The 11,723-nt window shown below is 42.1% G+C and overlaps 1 protein-coding gene across 1 annotated transcript in view; it reads left to right on the top strand.

Annotated features, from left to right (window-relative positions):
• The first annotated feature begins 4,264 nt into the window (after positions 1-4,264).
• vipr1b (vasoactive intestinal peptide receptor 1b) overlaps positions 4,265-11,723 on the top strand; it is a 154,628-nt gene continuing 147,169 nt past the window's right edge. Inside the window, exon 1 of the mRNA XM_029755065.1 lies at positions 4,265-4,454. Coding sequence (XP_029610925.1) covers positions 4,337-4,454 — 118 coding nt within the window. The 5' untranslated portion in view covers positions 4,265-4,336. The remainder of the gene's footprint in view (positions 4,455-11,723) is intronic.

The raw sequence follows: 11,723 nt of genomic DNA, 5'->3' as shown, positions 1-11,723 counted from the left end.
GGAAGACAGATGAAGAACATCTACGGGAGACAGGCTTTCTGGGTACATAGAGAAAAAACCCCACGTTACAGGCTTCATGCATTCCTCGCTTTGACCAATTACTACAAACATGTCAGATATAATTTGAGACAGGACCAGACCTACAGAAGATATATACAGGAAACGCGTTAGGCGCTATGGCTGGGAGTGTTTACAGCAGCCACAGCTATCTGTCTGGAGAGTCGTTTCTGGGTGCTGGCCAGGACTGGAAGATGATCATACTGAGAAACCAGAGAGCATCGTTACCGACCACCCTGGAAGAGCCTCTCTTCCCTCCTTCAGCTCTCCTGTCCTCCTTCCAACCGTCCCTCCCCTCTCCTTTCCTCTCCCCTCCCTTCCCCTCCTCTAACTCCTCGCTCTTCTCTCCTCTCCTCTTCCCTCCTTCAGCTCTCCTGTCCTCCTTCTAACCTCCCCTCCCCTCTCCTCGCTCTCCTCTCCTCTTCCCTCCTTCAGCTCTCCTGTCCTCCTTCCAACCTCCCCTCCCCTCTCTTCGCTCTCCTCTCCTCTTCCCTCCTTCAGCTCTCCTGTCCTCCTTCCAACCTCCCCTCCCCTCTCCTCGCTCTCCTTCCATCCTGAACAGGGTTTCCTCCTATTCAATGTGCAGTATCTGCTGTATTGCTACTCAGTACTAGTGCTGTAATACAGCTGTAATACTGCTGTAATGTTACTCAGTACTAGTGCTGTAATACAGATGTAATTTTTATTTATTTTATTTATTTCACCTTTATTTAACCAGGTATGCCAGTTGAGAACAAGTCCACATTTACAACTGTGACCTGGCCAAGATAAAGCAAAGCAGTTTGACACATACAACAACACAGAGTTACACATGGAGTAAAACAAACATACAGTCAATAATACAGTAGAAAAATAAGTCTATATACAATGTGAGCAAATGAGGTGAGATAAGGGAGGTAAAGGTAAAAAAGGCCATGGTGGCGAATAGTTACAATATAGCAAGTAAAACACTGGAATGGTAGATTTGTAGTGGAAGAAAGTAGAAATAGAGATAATGGGGTGCAAAGGAACTAAATAAATAAATAAATACAGTAGGGGAAGAGGTAGTTGTTTGGGCTAAATTATAGATGGGCTATGTACATGTATGTATGTAATACTGCTGTAATGTACTCAGTACTAGTGATGTAATTCTGGTGTAATACTACTGTAATGCTACTCAGTACTAGTGATGTAATTCTGGTGTAATACTACTGTAATGCTACTCAGTACTAGTGATGTAATTCTGGTGTAATACTACTGTAATGCTACTCAGTACTAGTGATGTAATTCTGGTGTAATACTACTGTAATGCTACTCAGTACTAGTGATGTAATTCTGGTGTAATACTACTGTAATGCTGCTGTAATGTTACTCAGTACTAGTGCTGTAATACTGCTGTAATACTGCTGTATTGCTACTCAGTACTACTGCTGTAATACTGTTGTAATACTGCTGTAATACTGCTGTTATGCTACTCAGTACTAGTGCTGTAATACTGCTGTTATGCTACTCAGTACTACTGCTGTTATGCTACTCAGTAATACTGCTGTAATACTGCTGTTATGCTACTCAGTAATACTGCTGTAATACTACTGTTATGCTACTCAGTACGACTGCTATAATACTGCTGTAATGCTTCTCAGTACTAGTGATGTAATACTGCTGTTATGCTACTCAGTAATTCTGCTGTAATTCTGTTGTAATACTGCTGTAATACTGCTGTTTTAATGCTGTTTTGCTACTCAGTAATTCTGCTGTAATACTACTGTTATGCTACTCAGTACTACTGCTGTAATACTGCTGTAATGCTTCTCAGTACTAGTGATGTAATACTGCTGTTATGCTACTCAGTACTACTGCTGTAATACTGCTGTAATGCTTCTCAGTACTAGTGATGTAATACTGCTGTTATGCTACTCAGTACTACTGCTGTTATGCTACTCAGTACTAGTGATGTAATTCTGGTGTAATACTGCTGTAATACTACTGTAATGCTACTCAGTACTAGTGATGTAATTCTGGTGTAATACTGCTGTAATGCTGCTGTAATGTTACTCAGTACTAGTGCTGTAATACTGCTGTATTGCTACTCAGTACTAGTGCTGTAATACTGTTGTAATACTGCTGTAATACTGCTGTATTGCTACTCAGTACTAGTGCTGTAATACTGTTGTAATACTGCTGTAATACTGCTGTTATGCTACTCAGTACTAGTGCTGTAATACTGCTGTACTGCTACTCAGTACTAGTGCTGTAATACTGCTGTAATCCTGCTGTATTGCTACTCAGTACTAGTGCAGTAATACTGCTGTAATACTGCTGTTATGCTACTCAGTACTACTGCTGTTATGCTACTCAGTAATACTGCTGTAATACTGCTGTTTTGCTACTTAGTAATTCTGCTATAATACTGCTGTAATGCTTCTCAGTACTAGTGATGTAATACTGCTGTTATGCTACTCAGTAATTCTGCTGTAATTCTGTTGTAATACTGCTGTAATACTGCTGTTTTAATGCTGTTTTGCTACTCAGTAATTCTGCTGTAATACTACTGTTATGCTACTCAGTACTACTGCTGTAATACTGCTGTAATGCTTCTCAGTACTAGTTATGTAATACTGCTGTAATAATGCTGTAATTCCGTTGTAATACTGCTGTTTTGCTACTCAGTACTACTGCTGTAATACTGCTGTAATGCTTCTCAGTACTAGTGATGTAATACTGCTGTTATGCTACTCAGTACTACTGCTGTAATACTGCTGTAATGCTTCTCAGTACTAGTGATGTAATACTGCTGTTTTGCTACTCAGTACTACTGCTGTAATACTGCTGTAATGCTTCTCAGTACTAGTGATGTAATACTGCTGTTATGCTACTCAGTACTACTGCTGTAATACTACTGTTATGCTACTCAGTACTAGTGATGTAATACTGCTGTAATAATGCTGTAATTCTTCTCGGGACTAGTGATGTAATACTGCTGTAATAATGCTGTAATTCTGTTGTAATACTACTACTGGCCTCTGTTTCTCTCCTCTCTCCTCCTTAATTGCTCAGCTTGACAGCACCAGGGAGAGGACCAATGGCTTGTCTTGTGTCCTTGTTATCTCTGTCTTTTCCTTTTCTCTCTCTTCTTCTTTCTTTCTTTTTTCTCTTTGACTATTTTTCTTAGTCATCCCATATCTGGGATCCCAGCACCTGGAGAAGGTCAGCGGAGATGCAGAACTGAGGGAGAGGGGGGTGGAGGTGGGGGAAATATAAACCAAGCTCTCCGCTGACCTTCTGTAGCTACTTGGCCGTCTTACACATCTTCATCATTGACCCGCCGGCCCTCCTCTCCGCCAGTCATCTTGTGTGTGTTAGTGTTTGTTGACATAGATGGACAATCCTGCTGTTACTCACAGGGACTTCTCTCTCTTCACGTCCTGCTCCACTACCATGATATCATCCCTATGCAGCCAAAGAGATGGGTTGTTATGGGCTGAGGACAGAGATGGGTTGTTATGGGCTAGGGACAGAGATGGGTTGTTATGGGCTAGGGACAGAGATGGGTTGTTATGGGCTAGGGACAGAGATGGGTTGTTATGGGCTAGGGACAGAGATGGGTTGTTATGGGCTAGGGACAGAGATGGGTTGTTATGGGCTGGGGACAGAGATGGGTTGTTATGGGCTAGGGACAGAGATGGGTTGTTATGGGCTAGGGACAGAGATGGGTTGTTATGGGCTAGGGACAGAGATGGGTTGTTATGGGCTAGGGACAGAGATGGGTTGTTATGGGCTGAGGACAGAGATGGGTTGTTATGGGCTAGGGACAGAGATGGGTTGTTATGGGCTAGGGACAGAGATGGGTTGTTATGGGCTGAGGACAGAGATGGGTTGTTATGGGCTGGGGTCAGAGATGGGTTGTTATGGGCTAGGGACAGAGATGGAAGATACAGTAATTTTTGTGTTTTTATGTAACCTATTTTACTAGGCAAGTCAGTTAGGGTTATTTACAATGACGGCCTACTCTGGCCAAACCCGGACAACGCTGGGCCAATTGTGTGGCGCCCTATGATACTCCCAATCATGGCCAGATGTGATACAGCCTGGATTCGAACCAGGTACTGTAGTGACACCTCTTACACTGAGATGCAGTGCCTTGGACCGCTGCGCCACTCGGGAGCCCTATAGGGGAATAGAAGTCCTCCTGAATTGGATTTACTATATGATCATGGTATCACTGACAACAACCCAGAGTAGACCTTGACAGGAGCATTAAGTCACTGAGACGGTGAGGAGTGTGTTGATGCCCTGCTAAATGACTTCCGTTGTGTGTTCTCTGCAGGTGTTCTGTGGCCAGGTGTGTGACGTGGTGAGTGAGATCGAGCTGGAGAGAGAGCACTGTGACAACAAAACCTCTGGGAACGTCACGGCAGGTCATTCACCTACAATACATTACTTTCCTTCCCTACGGTGTTGAAGGCTCCCAGGAAGCAATTTACAGAAAATGTGGAAACAGCAGGGTTATATAAAGGAGAGAGAAAGTTATGTGCAGGCATCCATAGTGAACGCCCCTTCCATCACACTAGGCTGAAATACTCCTTCAGATTGTTGTTATGTGTGTATTGGATATGAAACAGAATAATATCATGCAGAGGGGTACTGTAAACCTTTGGCCTGAATGTTATTTTTTTTTTACATGAATATAAAGTAGGTTTTATATTCCTTGCCCATTTTAGTTTGTTGTTGTAGTGTCTTATGAAGAACAGATGTTCTGTCTGCTGGTCAGAGTCACTGGAGTGTGCAAGAGGTTGTTCTGTTTGACTCCTCTATTATTAAAGGAAGATGAATCAGCTAACGTTACAGAGACGACAGAGAGACGCAGATGTTTGAAGTCAGAGGAAGCTGTAAAAGTAAAGAACATATTGCAATTTACTTGGGGGGAGGGGTGCTCCAAGATCAGGGAGGGTTGTCCAACTTTTTTGTTGTTGCTATGGGTAGGGTTTTTATTGGGTACAGGGAGTGTAGTGCATTTTGTCCCCTGGTTTATATTCCCTATTTTCCCCTGGTTTATATCCTGGTTTATATTCCTTATTTCCCCTGGTTTATATTCCCTATTTTCCCCTGGTTTATATCCTGGTTTATATTCCCTCTTTCCCCTGGTTTATATCCTGGTTTATATTCCCTATTTTCCCCTGGTTTATATCCTGGTTTATATTCCCTATTTTCCCCTGGTTTATATTCCCTCTTTTCACCTGGTTTATATTCCCTCAATTTCCCCTGGTTTATATCCTGGTTTATATTCCCTATTTTCCCCTGGTTTATATTCCCTCTTTTCCCCTGGTTTATATTCCCTCAATTTCCCCTGGTTTATATCCTGGTTTATATTCCCTATTTTCCCCTGGTTTATATCCTGTTTTATATTCCCCCTTTTCCCCTGGTTTATATCCTGGTTTATATTCCCCCTTTTCCCCTGGTTTATATCCTGGTTTATATTCCCTATTTTCCCCTGGTTTATATTCCCTCTTTTCCCCTGGTTTATATTCCCTCAATTTCCCCTGGTTTATATCCTGGTTTATATTCCCTATTTTCCCCTGGTTAATATTCTCTCGTTTCTCCTGGTTTATATTCTCTCGTTTCCCCTGGTTTATATCCTGGTGTATGTTCCCTCTTTTCCCCTGGTTTATATCCTGGTTTATATTCCCTCTTTTCCCCTGGTTTATATTCCCTCTTTTCCCCTGGTTTATATCCTGGTTTATATTCCCTCTTTCCCCTGGTTTATATCCTGGTTTATATTCCCTATTTTCCCCTGGTTTATATCCTGGTTTATATTCCCTATTTCCCCCTGGTTTATATCCTGGTTTATGTTCCCTATTTTCCCCTGGTTTATATCCTGGTTTATATTCCCTATTTTCCCCTGGTTTATATCCTGGTGTATGTTCCCTCTTTTCCCCTGGTTTATATCCTGGTTTATATTCCCTCTTTTCCCCTGGTTTATATTCCCTCTTTTCCCCTGGTTTATATCCTGGTTTATATTCCCTCTTTCCCCTGGTTTATATCCTGGTTTATATTCCCTATTTTCCCCTGGTTTATATCCTGGTTTATATTCCCTCTTTCCCCTGGTTTATATCCTGGTTTATATTCCCTCTTTCCCCTGGTTTATATCCTGGTTTATATTCCCTATTTTCCCCTGGTTTATATCCTGGTTTATATTCCCTATTTCCCCCTGGTTTATATCCTGGTTTATATTCCCTATTTTCCCCTGGTTTATATTCCCTCTTTTCCCCTGGTTTATATTCCCTCTTTTCCCCTGGTTTATATCCTGGTTTATGTTCCCTATTTTCCCCTGGTTTATATCCTGGTTTATATTCCCTATTTTCCCCTGGTTTATATCCTGGTTTATATTCCCTTGCCAAATGTCCTCATTTGCTTGCATGAGCCTCCCTTATCAAGGTGTTTTTGTACTTCCCTTATGCACGACACTTTACCGCTCACTTACAGTACCCAAGGTCACTATAGTCTACCAGTCTGTCTATCATAATAATAATATAGTCTACCAGTCTGTCTATCATAATGATAATATAGTCTACCAGTCTGTCTATCATAATGACAATATAGTCTACCAGTCTATCATAATGATAATATAGTCTACCAGTCTATCATAATGACAATATAGTCTACCAGTCTGTCATAATGATAATATAGTCTACCAGTCTGTCTATCATAATGATAATATAGTCTACCAGTCTGTCTATCATAATGATAATATAGTCTACCAGTCTGTCATAATGACAATATAGTCTACCAGTCTGTATATCATAATGATAATATAGTCTACCAGTCTGTATATCATAATGATAATATAGTCTACCAGTCTATCATAATGATAATATAGTCTACCAGTCTATCATAATGACAATATAGTCTATCAGCAGTTCTCTCTGTGGGTTTAACCCCAAGAAGTTCTGGAAAATGGTTAAAGACCTGGAGAATAAACCCTCCTCCTCACAGCTGCCCATGTCCCTTAATGTTGATGACATGGTTGTTACTGACAAGAAGCACATGGCTGAGCTCTTTAATCACCACTTCATTAAGTCAGGATTCCAAGTTGACTCAGCCATGCCTCCTTGCCCGTCCAACATTTCCTCATCTCCCTTCTAATACGACTAGCCCCAACGCTCCTCCCTCTTTTTCCCCTGCCCCGCTACAAAGTTTCTCCCTGCAGGCAGTCACTGAGTCTGAGGTGCTAAAGGAGCTCCTTAAACATGACCCCCAAAAAACATCTGGGCAGATGGTTTAGACCCTTTCTTCTTTAAGGTAGCTGCCCCTATATTCGCCAAACTATTCTCTGACTTTTTAAACCTGTCTCTTCTCTCTGGGAAGGATCCCATTGCTTGGAAGGCAGCCACAGTTCGTCCTTTATTTAAAGGGTGAGATCAAGCAGAGTGTGTTGTGCCTAAGAACAGCCCTTAGCCGTGGTATATTGGCCACATACCACAGCCCCTCGTGCCTTACTGCTTAAATATTCCACACATAAAAATATTCTAAACTGCATGAAATTTCAATATGAATAGACAAGTACAAATGTAAATATCTGATAGGCAGCACAGAGGCCAGGTGTATCATAAAGAACAGAAAGCTCCCTTATTGATCTTGTTTAGGTACAATACAATTATCCTACTTAGACTAGACTGCAACGCCACAATGCAATTAATAATTGCATCATTGTTTTCATTTGAGTACAAAACGATGTTCTAGGCTCTAATGTGCAGTGAAAATGTAATTTGAATGACAGTGCTTAAAGGCCTGTGATTTGAATGTTTCATTCCATTCATTCGATTTGGATCAGTAGTGGGTCTACTCTCTACAGTTGATAAGGATCAGTAGTGGGTCTACTCTCTACAGTTGATAAGGATCAGTAATGGGTCTACTCTGGACAGTTGATAAGGATCAGTAGTGGGTCTACTCTGGACAGTTTATAGGGATCAGTAGTGGGTCTACTCTATACAGTTTATAAGGATCAGTAGTGGGTCTACTCTCTATAGTTGATAAGGATCAGTAATGTGGGTCTACTCTGGACAGTTGATAAGGATCAGTAGTGCGTCTACTCTCTACAGTTGATAAGGATCAGTAGTGGGTCTACTCTCTACAGTTGATAAGGATCAGTAATGTGGGTCTACTCTGGACAGTTGATAAGGATCAGTAGTGGGTCTACTCTGGACAGTTGATAAGGATCAGTAGTGGGTCTACTCTGGACAGTTGATAAGGATCAGTAGTGGGTCTACTCTGGACAGTTGATAAGGATCAGTAATATGGGTCTATTCTGGACAGTTGATAAGGATCAGTAGTGTGTCTACTCTCTACAGTTGATAAGGATCAGTAGTGGGTCTACTCTCCACAGTTGATAAGGATCAGTAATGTGGGTCTACTCTGGACAGTTGATAAGGATCAGTAATATCGGTCTATTCTGGACAGTTGATAAGGATCAGTAGTGTGTCTACTCTCTACAGTTGATAAGGATCAATAGTGGGTCTACTCTCCACAGTTGATAAGGATCAGTAATGTGGGTCTACTCTGGACAGTTGATAAGGATCAGTAGTGGGTCTACTCTCTACAGTTGATAAGGATCAGTAGTGGGTCTACTCTCTACAGTTGATAAGGATCAGTAGTGGGTCTACTCTGGACAGTTGATAAGGATCAGTAGTGGGTCTACTCTGGACAGTTGATAAGGATCAGTAGTGGGTCTACTCTGGACAGTTGATAAGGATCAGTAATATGGGTCTACTCTGGACAGTTGATAAGGATCAGTAGTGTGTCTACTCTCTACAGTTGATAAGGATCAGTAGTGGGTCTACTCTGGACAGTTGATAAGGATCAGTAGTGGGTCTACTCTCTACAGTTGATAAGGATCAGTAGTGGGTCTACTCTCTACAGTTGATAAGGATCAGTAGTGGGTCTACTCTGGACAGTTGATAAGGATCAGTAGTGGGTCTAGTCTGGACAGTTGATAAGGATCAATAGTGGGTCTACTCTCAACAGTTGATAAGGATCAGTAGTGGGTCTACTCTCTACAGTTGATAAGGATCAGTAGTGGGTCTACTCTGGACAGTTGATAAGGATCAGTAGTGGGTCTACTCTGGACAGTTGATAAGGATCAGTAGTGGGTCTACTCTGGACAGTTGATAAGGATCAGTAGTGGGTCTACTCTGGACAGTCGATAAGGATCAGTAGTGGGTCTAGTCTTGACAGTTTATAAGGATCAGTAGTGGGTCTAGTCTGGACAGTTGATAAGGATCAGTAGTGGGTCTACTCTGGACAGTTGATAAGGATCAATAGTGGGTCTACTCTCTACAGTTGATAAGGATCAGTTGTGGGTCTACTCTCTACAGTTGATAAGGATCAGTAGGGGGTCTACTCTGGACAGTTGATAAGGATCAGTAGTGGGTCTATTCTGGACAGTTGATAAGGATCAGTAGTGGGTCTACTCTCTACAGTTGATAAGGATCATTAGTGGGTCTACTCTCTACAGTTGATAAGGATCAGTAGTGGGTCTAGTCTTGACAGTTTATAAGGATCAGTAGTGGGTCTAGTCTGGACAGTTGATAAGGATCAGTAGTGGGTCTACTCTGGACAGTTGATAAGGATCAATAGTGGGTCTACTCTCTACAGTTGATAAGGATCAGTTGTGGGTCTACTCTCTACAGTTGATAAGGATCAGTAGGGGGTCTACTCTCTACAGTTGATAAGGATCAGTAGTGGGTCTACTCTGGACAGTTGATAAGGATCAGTAGTGGGTCTATTCTGGACAGTTGATAAGGATCAGTAGTGGGTCTACTCTCTACAGTTGATAAGGATCATTAGTGGGTCTACTCTCTACAGTTGATAAGGATCAGTAGTGGGTCTACTCTCTACAGTTGATAAGGATCAGTAGTGGGTCTACTCTCTACAGTTGATAAGGATCAGTAGGGGGTCTACTCTGGACAGTTGATAAGGATCAGTAGTGGGTCTATTCTGGACAGTTGATAAGGATCATTAGTGGGTCTACTCTCTACAGTTGATAAGGATCAGTAGTGGGTCTACTCTCTACTGTTGATAAGGATCAGTAGTGGGTCTACTCTCTACAGTTGATAAGGATCAGTAGTGGGTCTACTCTCTACAGTTGATAAGGATTAGTAGTGGGTCTACTCTCTACAGTTGATAAGGATCAGTAGTGGGTCTACTCTGGACAGTTGATAAGGATCAGTAGTGGGTCTAGTCTGGACAGTTTATAAGGATCAGTAGTGGGTCTACTCTGGACAGTTTATAAGGATCAGTAGTGGGTCTACTCTCTACAGTTTATAAGGATCAGTAGTGGGTCTACTCTGGACAGTCGATAAGGATCAGTAGTGGGTCTACTCTGGACAGTTGATAAGTATCAGTAGTGGGTCTACTCTCTACAGTTGATAAGGATCAGTAGTGGGTCTACTCTCTACAGTTGATAAGGATCAGTAGTGGGTCTACTCTGGACAGTTGATAAGGATCAGTAGTGGGTCTAGTCTGGACAGTTGATAAGGATCAATAGTGGGTCTACTCTCTACAGTTGATAAGGATCAGTTGTGGGTCTACTCTCTACAGTTGATAAGGATCAGTAGGGGGTCTACTCTGGACAGTTGATAAGGATCAGTAGTGGGTCTACTCTGGACAGTTGATAAGGATCAGTGTGGGTCTACTCTCTACAGTTGATAAGGATCAGTTGTGGGTCTACTCTCTACAGTTGATAAGGATCAGTAGTGGGTCTACTCTCTACAGTTTATAAGGATCAGTACTGGGTCTACTCTGGACAGTCGATAAGGATCAGTAGTGGGTCTAGTCTGGACAGTTGATAAGTTTCAGTAGTGGGTCTACTCTCTACAGTTGATAAGGATCAGTAGTGGGTCTACTCTCTACAGTTGATAAGGATCAGTAGTGGGTCTACTCTGGACAGTTGATAAGGATCAGTATTTGGTCTAGTCTGGACAGTTGATAAGGATCAGTAGTGGGTCTACTCTCTACAGTTGATAAGGATCAGTAGTGGGTCTACTCTCTACAGTTGATAAGGATCAGTAGGGGGTCTACTCTGGACAGTTGATAAGGATCAGTAGTAGGTCTACTCTGGACAGTTGATAAGGATCAGTAGTGGGTCTACTCTCTACAGTTGATAAGGATCAGTTGTGGGTCTACTCTCTACAGTTGATAAGGATCAGTAGTGGGTCTGCTCTCTACAGTTGATAAGGATCAGTAGTGGGTCTACTCTCCACAGTTGATAAGGATCAGTAGGGGGTCTACTCTGGACAGTTGATAAGGATCAGTAGTGGGTCTATTATGGACAGTTGATAAGGATCATTAGTGGGTCTACTCTCTACAGTTGATAAGGATCAGTAGTGGGTCTACTCTCTACAGTTGATAATGATCAGTAGTGGGTCTACTCTCTACAGTTGATAAGGATCAGTAGTGGGTCTACTCTCTACAGTTGATAAGGATTAGTAGTGGGTCTACTCTCTACAGTTGATAAGGATCAGTAGTGGGTCTACTCTGGACAGTTGATAAGGATCAGTAGTGGGTCTAGTCTGGACAGTTTATAAGGATCAGTAGTGGGTCTACTCTGGACAGTTTATAAGGATCAGTAGTGGGTCTACTCTCTACAGTTTATAAGGATCAGTAGTGGGTCTACTCTGGACAGTCGATAA

The sequence above is a fragment of the Salmo trutta genome, chromosome 6, assembly GCF_901001165.1.
Source record: "Salmo trutta chromosome 6, fSalTru1.1, whole genome shotgun sequence".
Classification (NCBI taxonomy): Eukaryota; Metazoa; Chordata; class Actinopteri; order Salmoniformes; family Salmonidae; genus Salmo; species Salmo trutta.
Note: the sequence above shows the minus strand (reverse complement) of the source record. Positions and strands in the feature narration are given on the sequence as shown.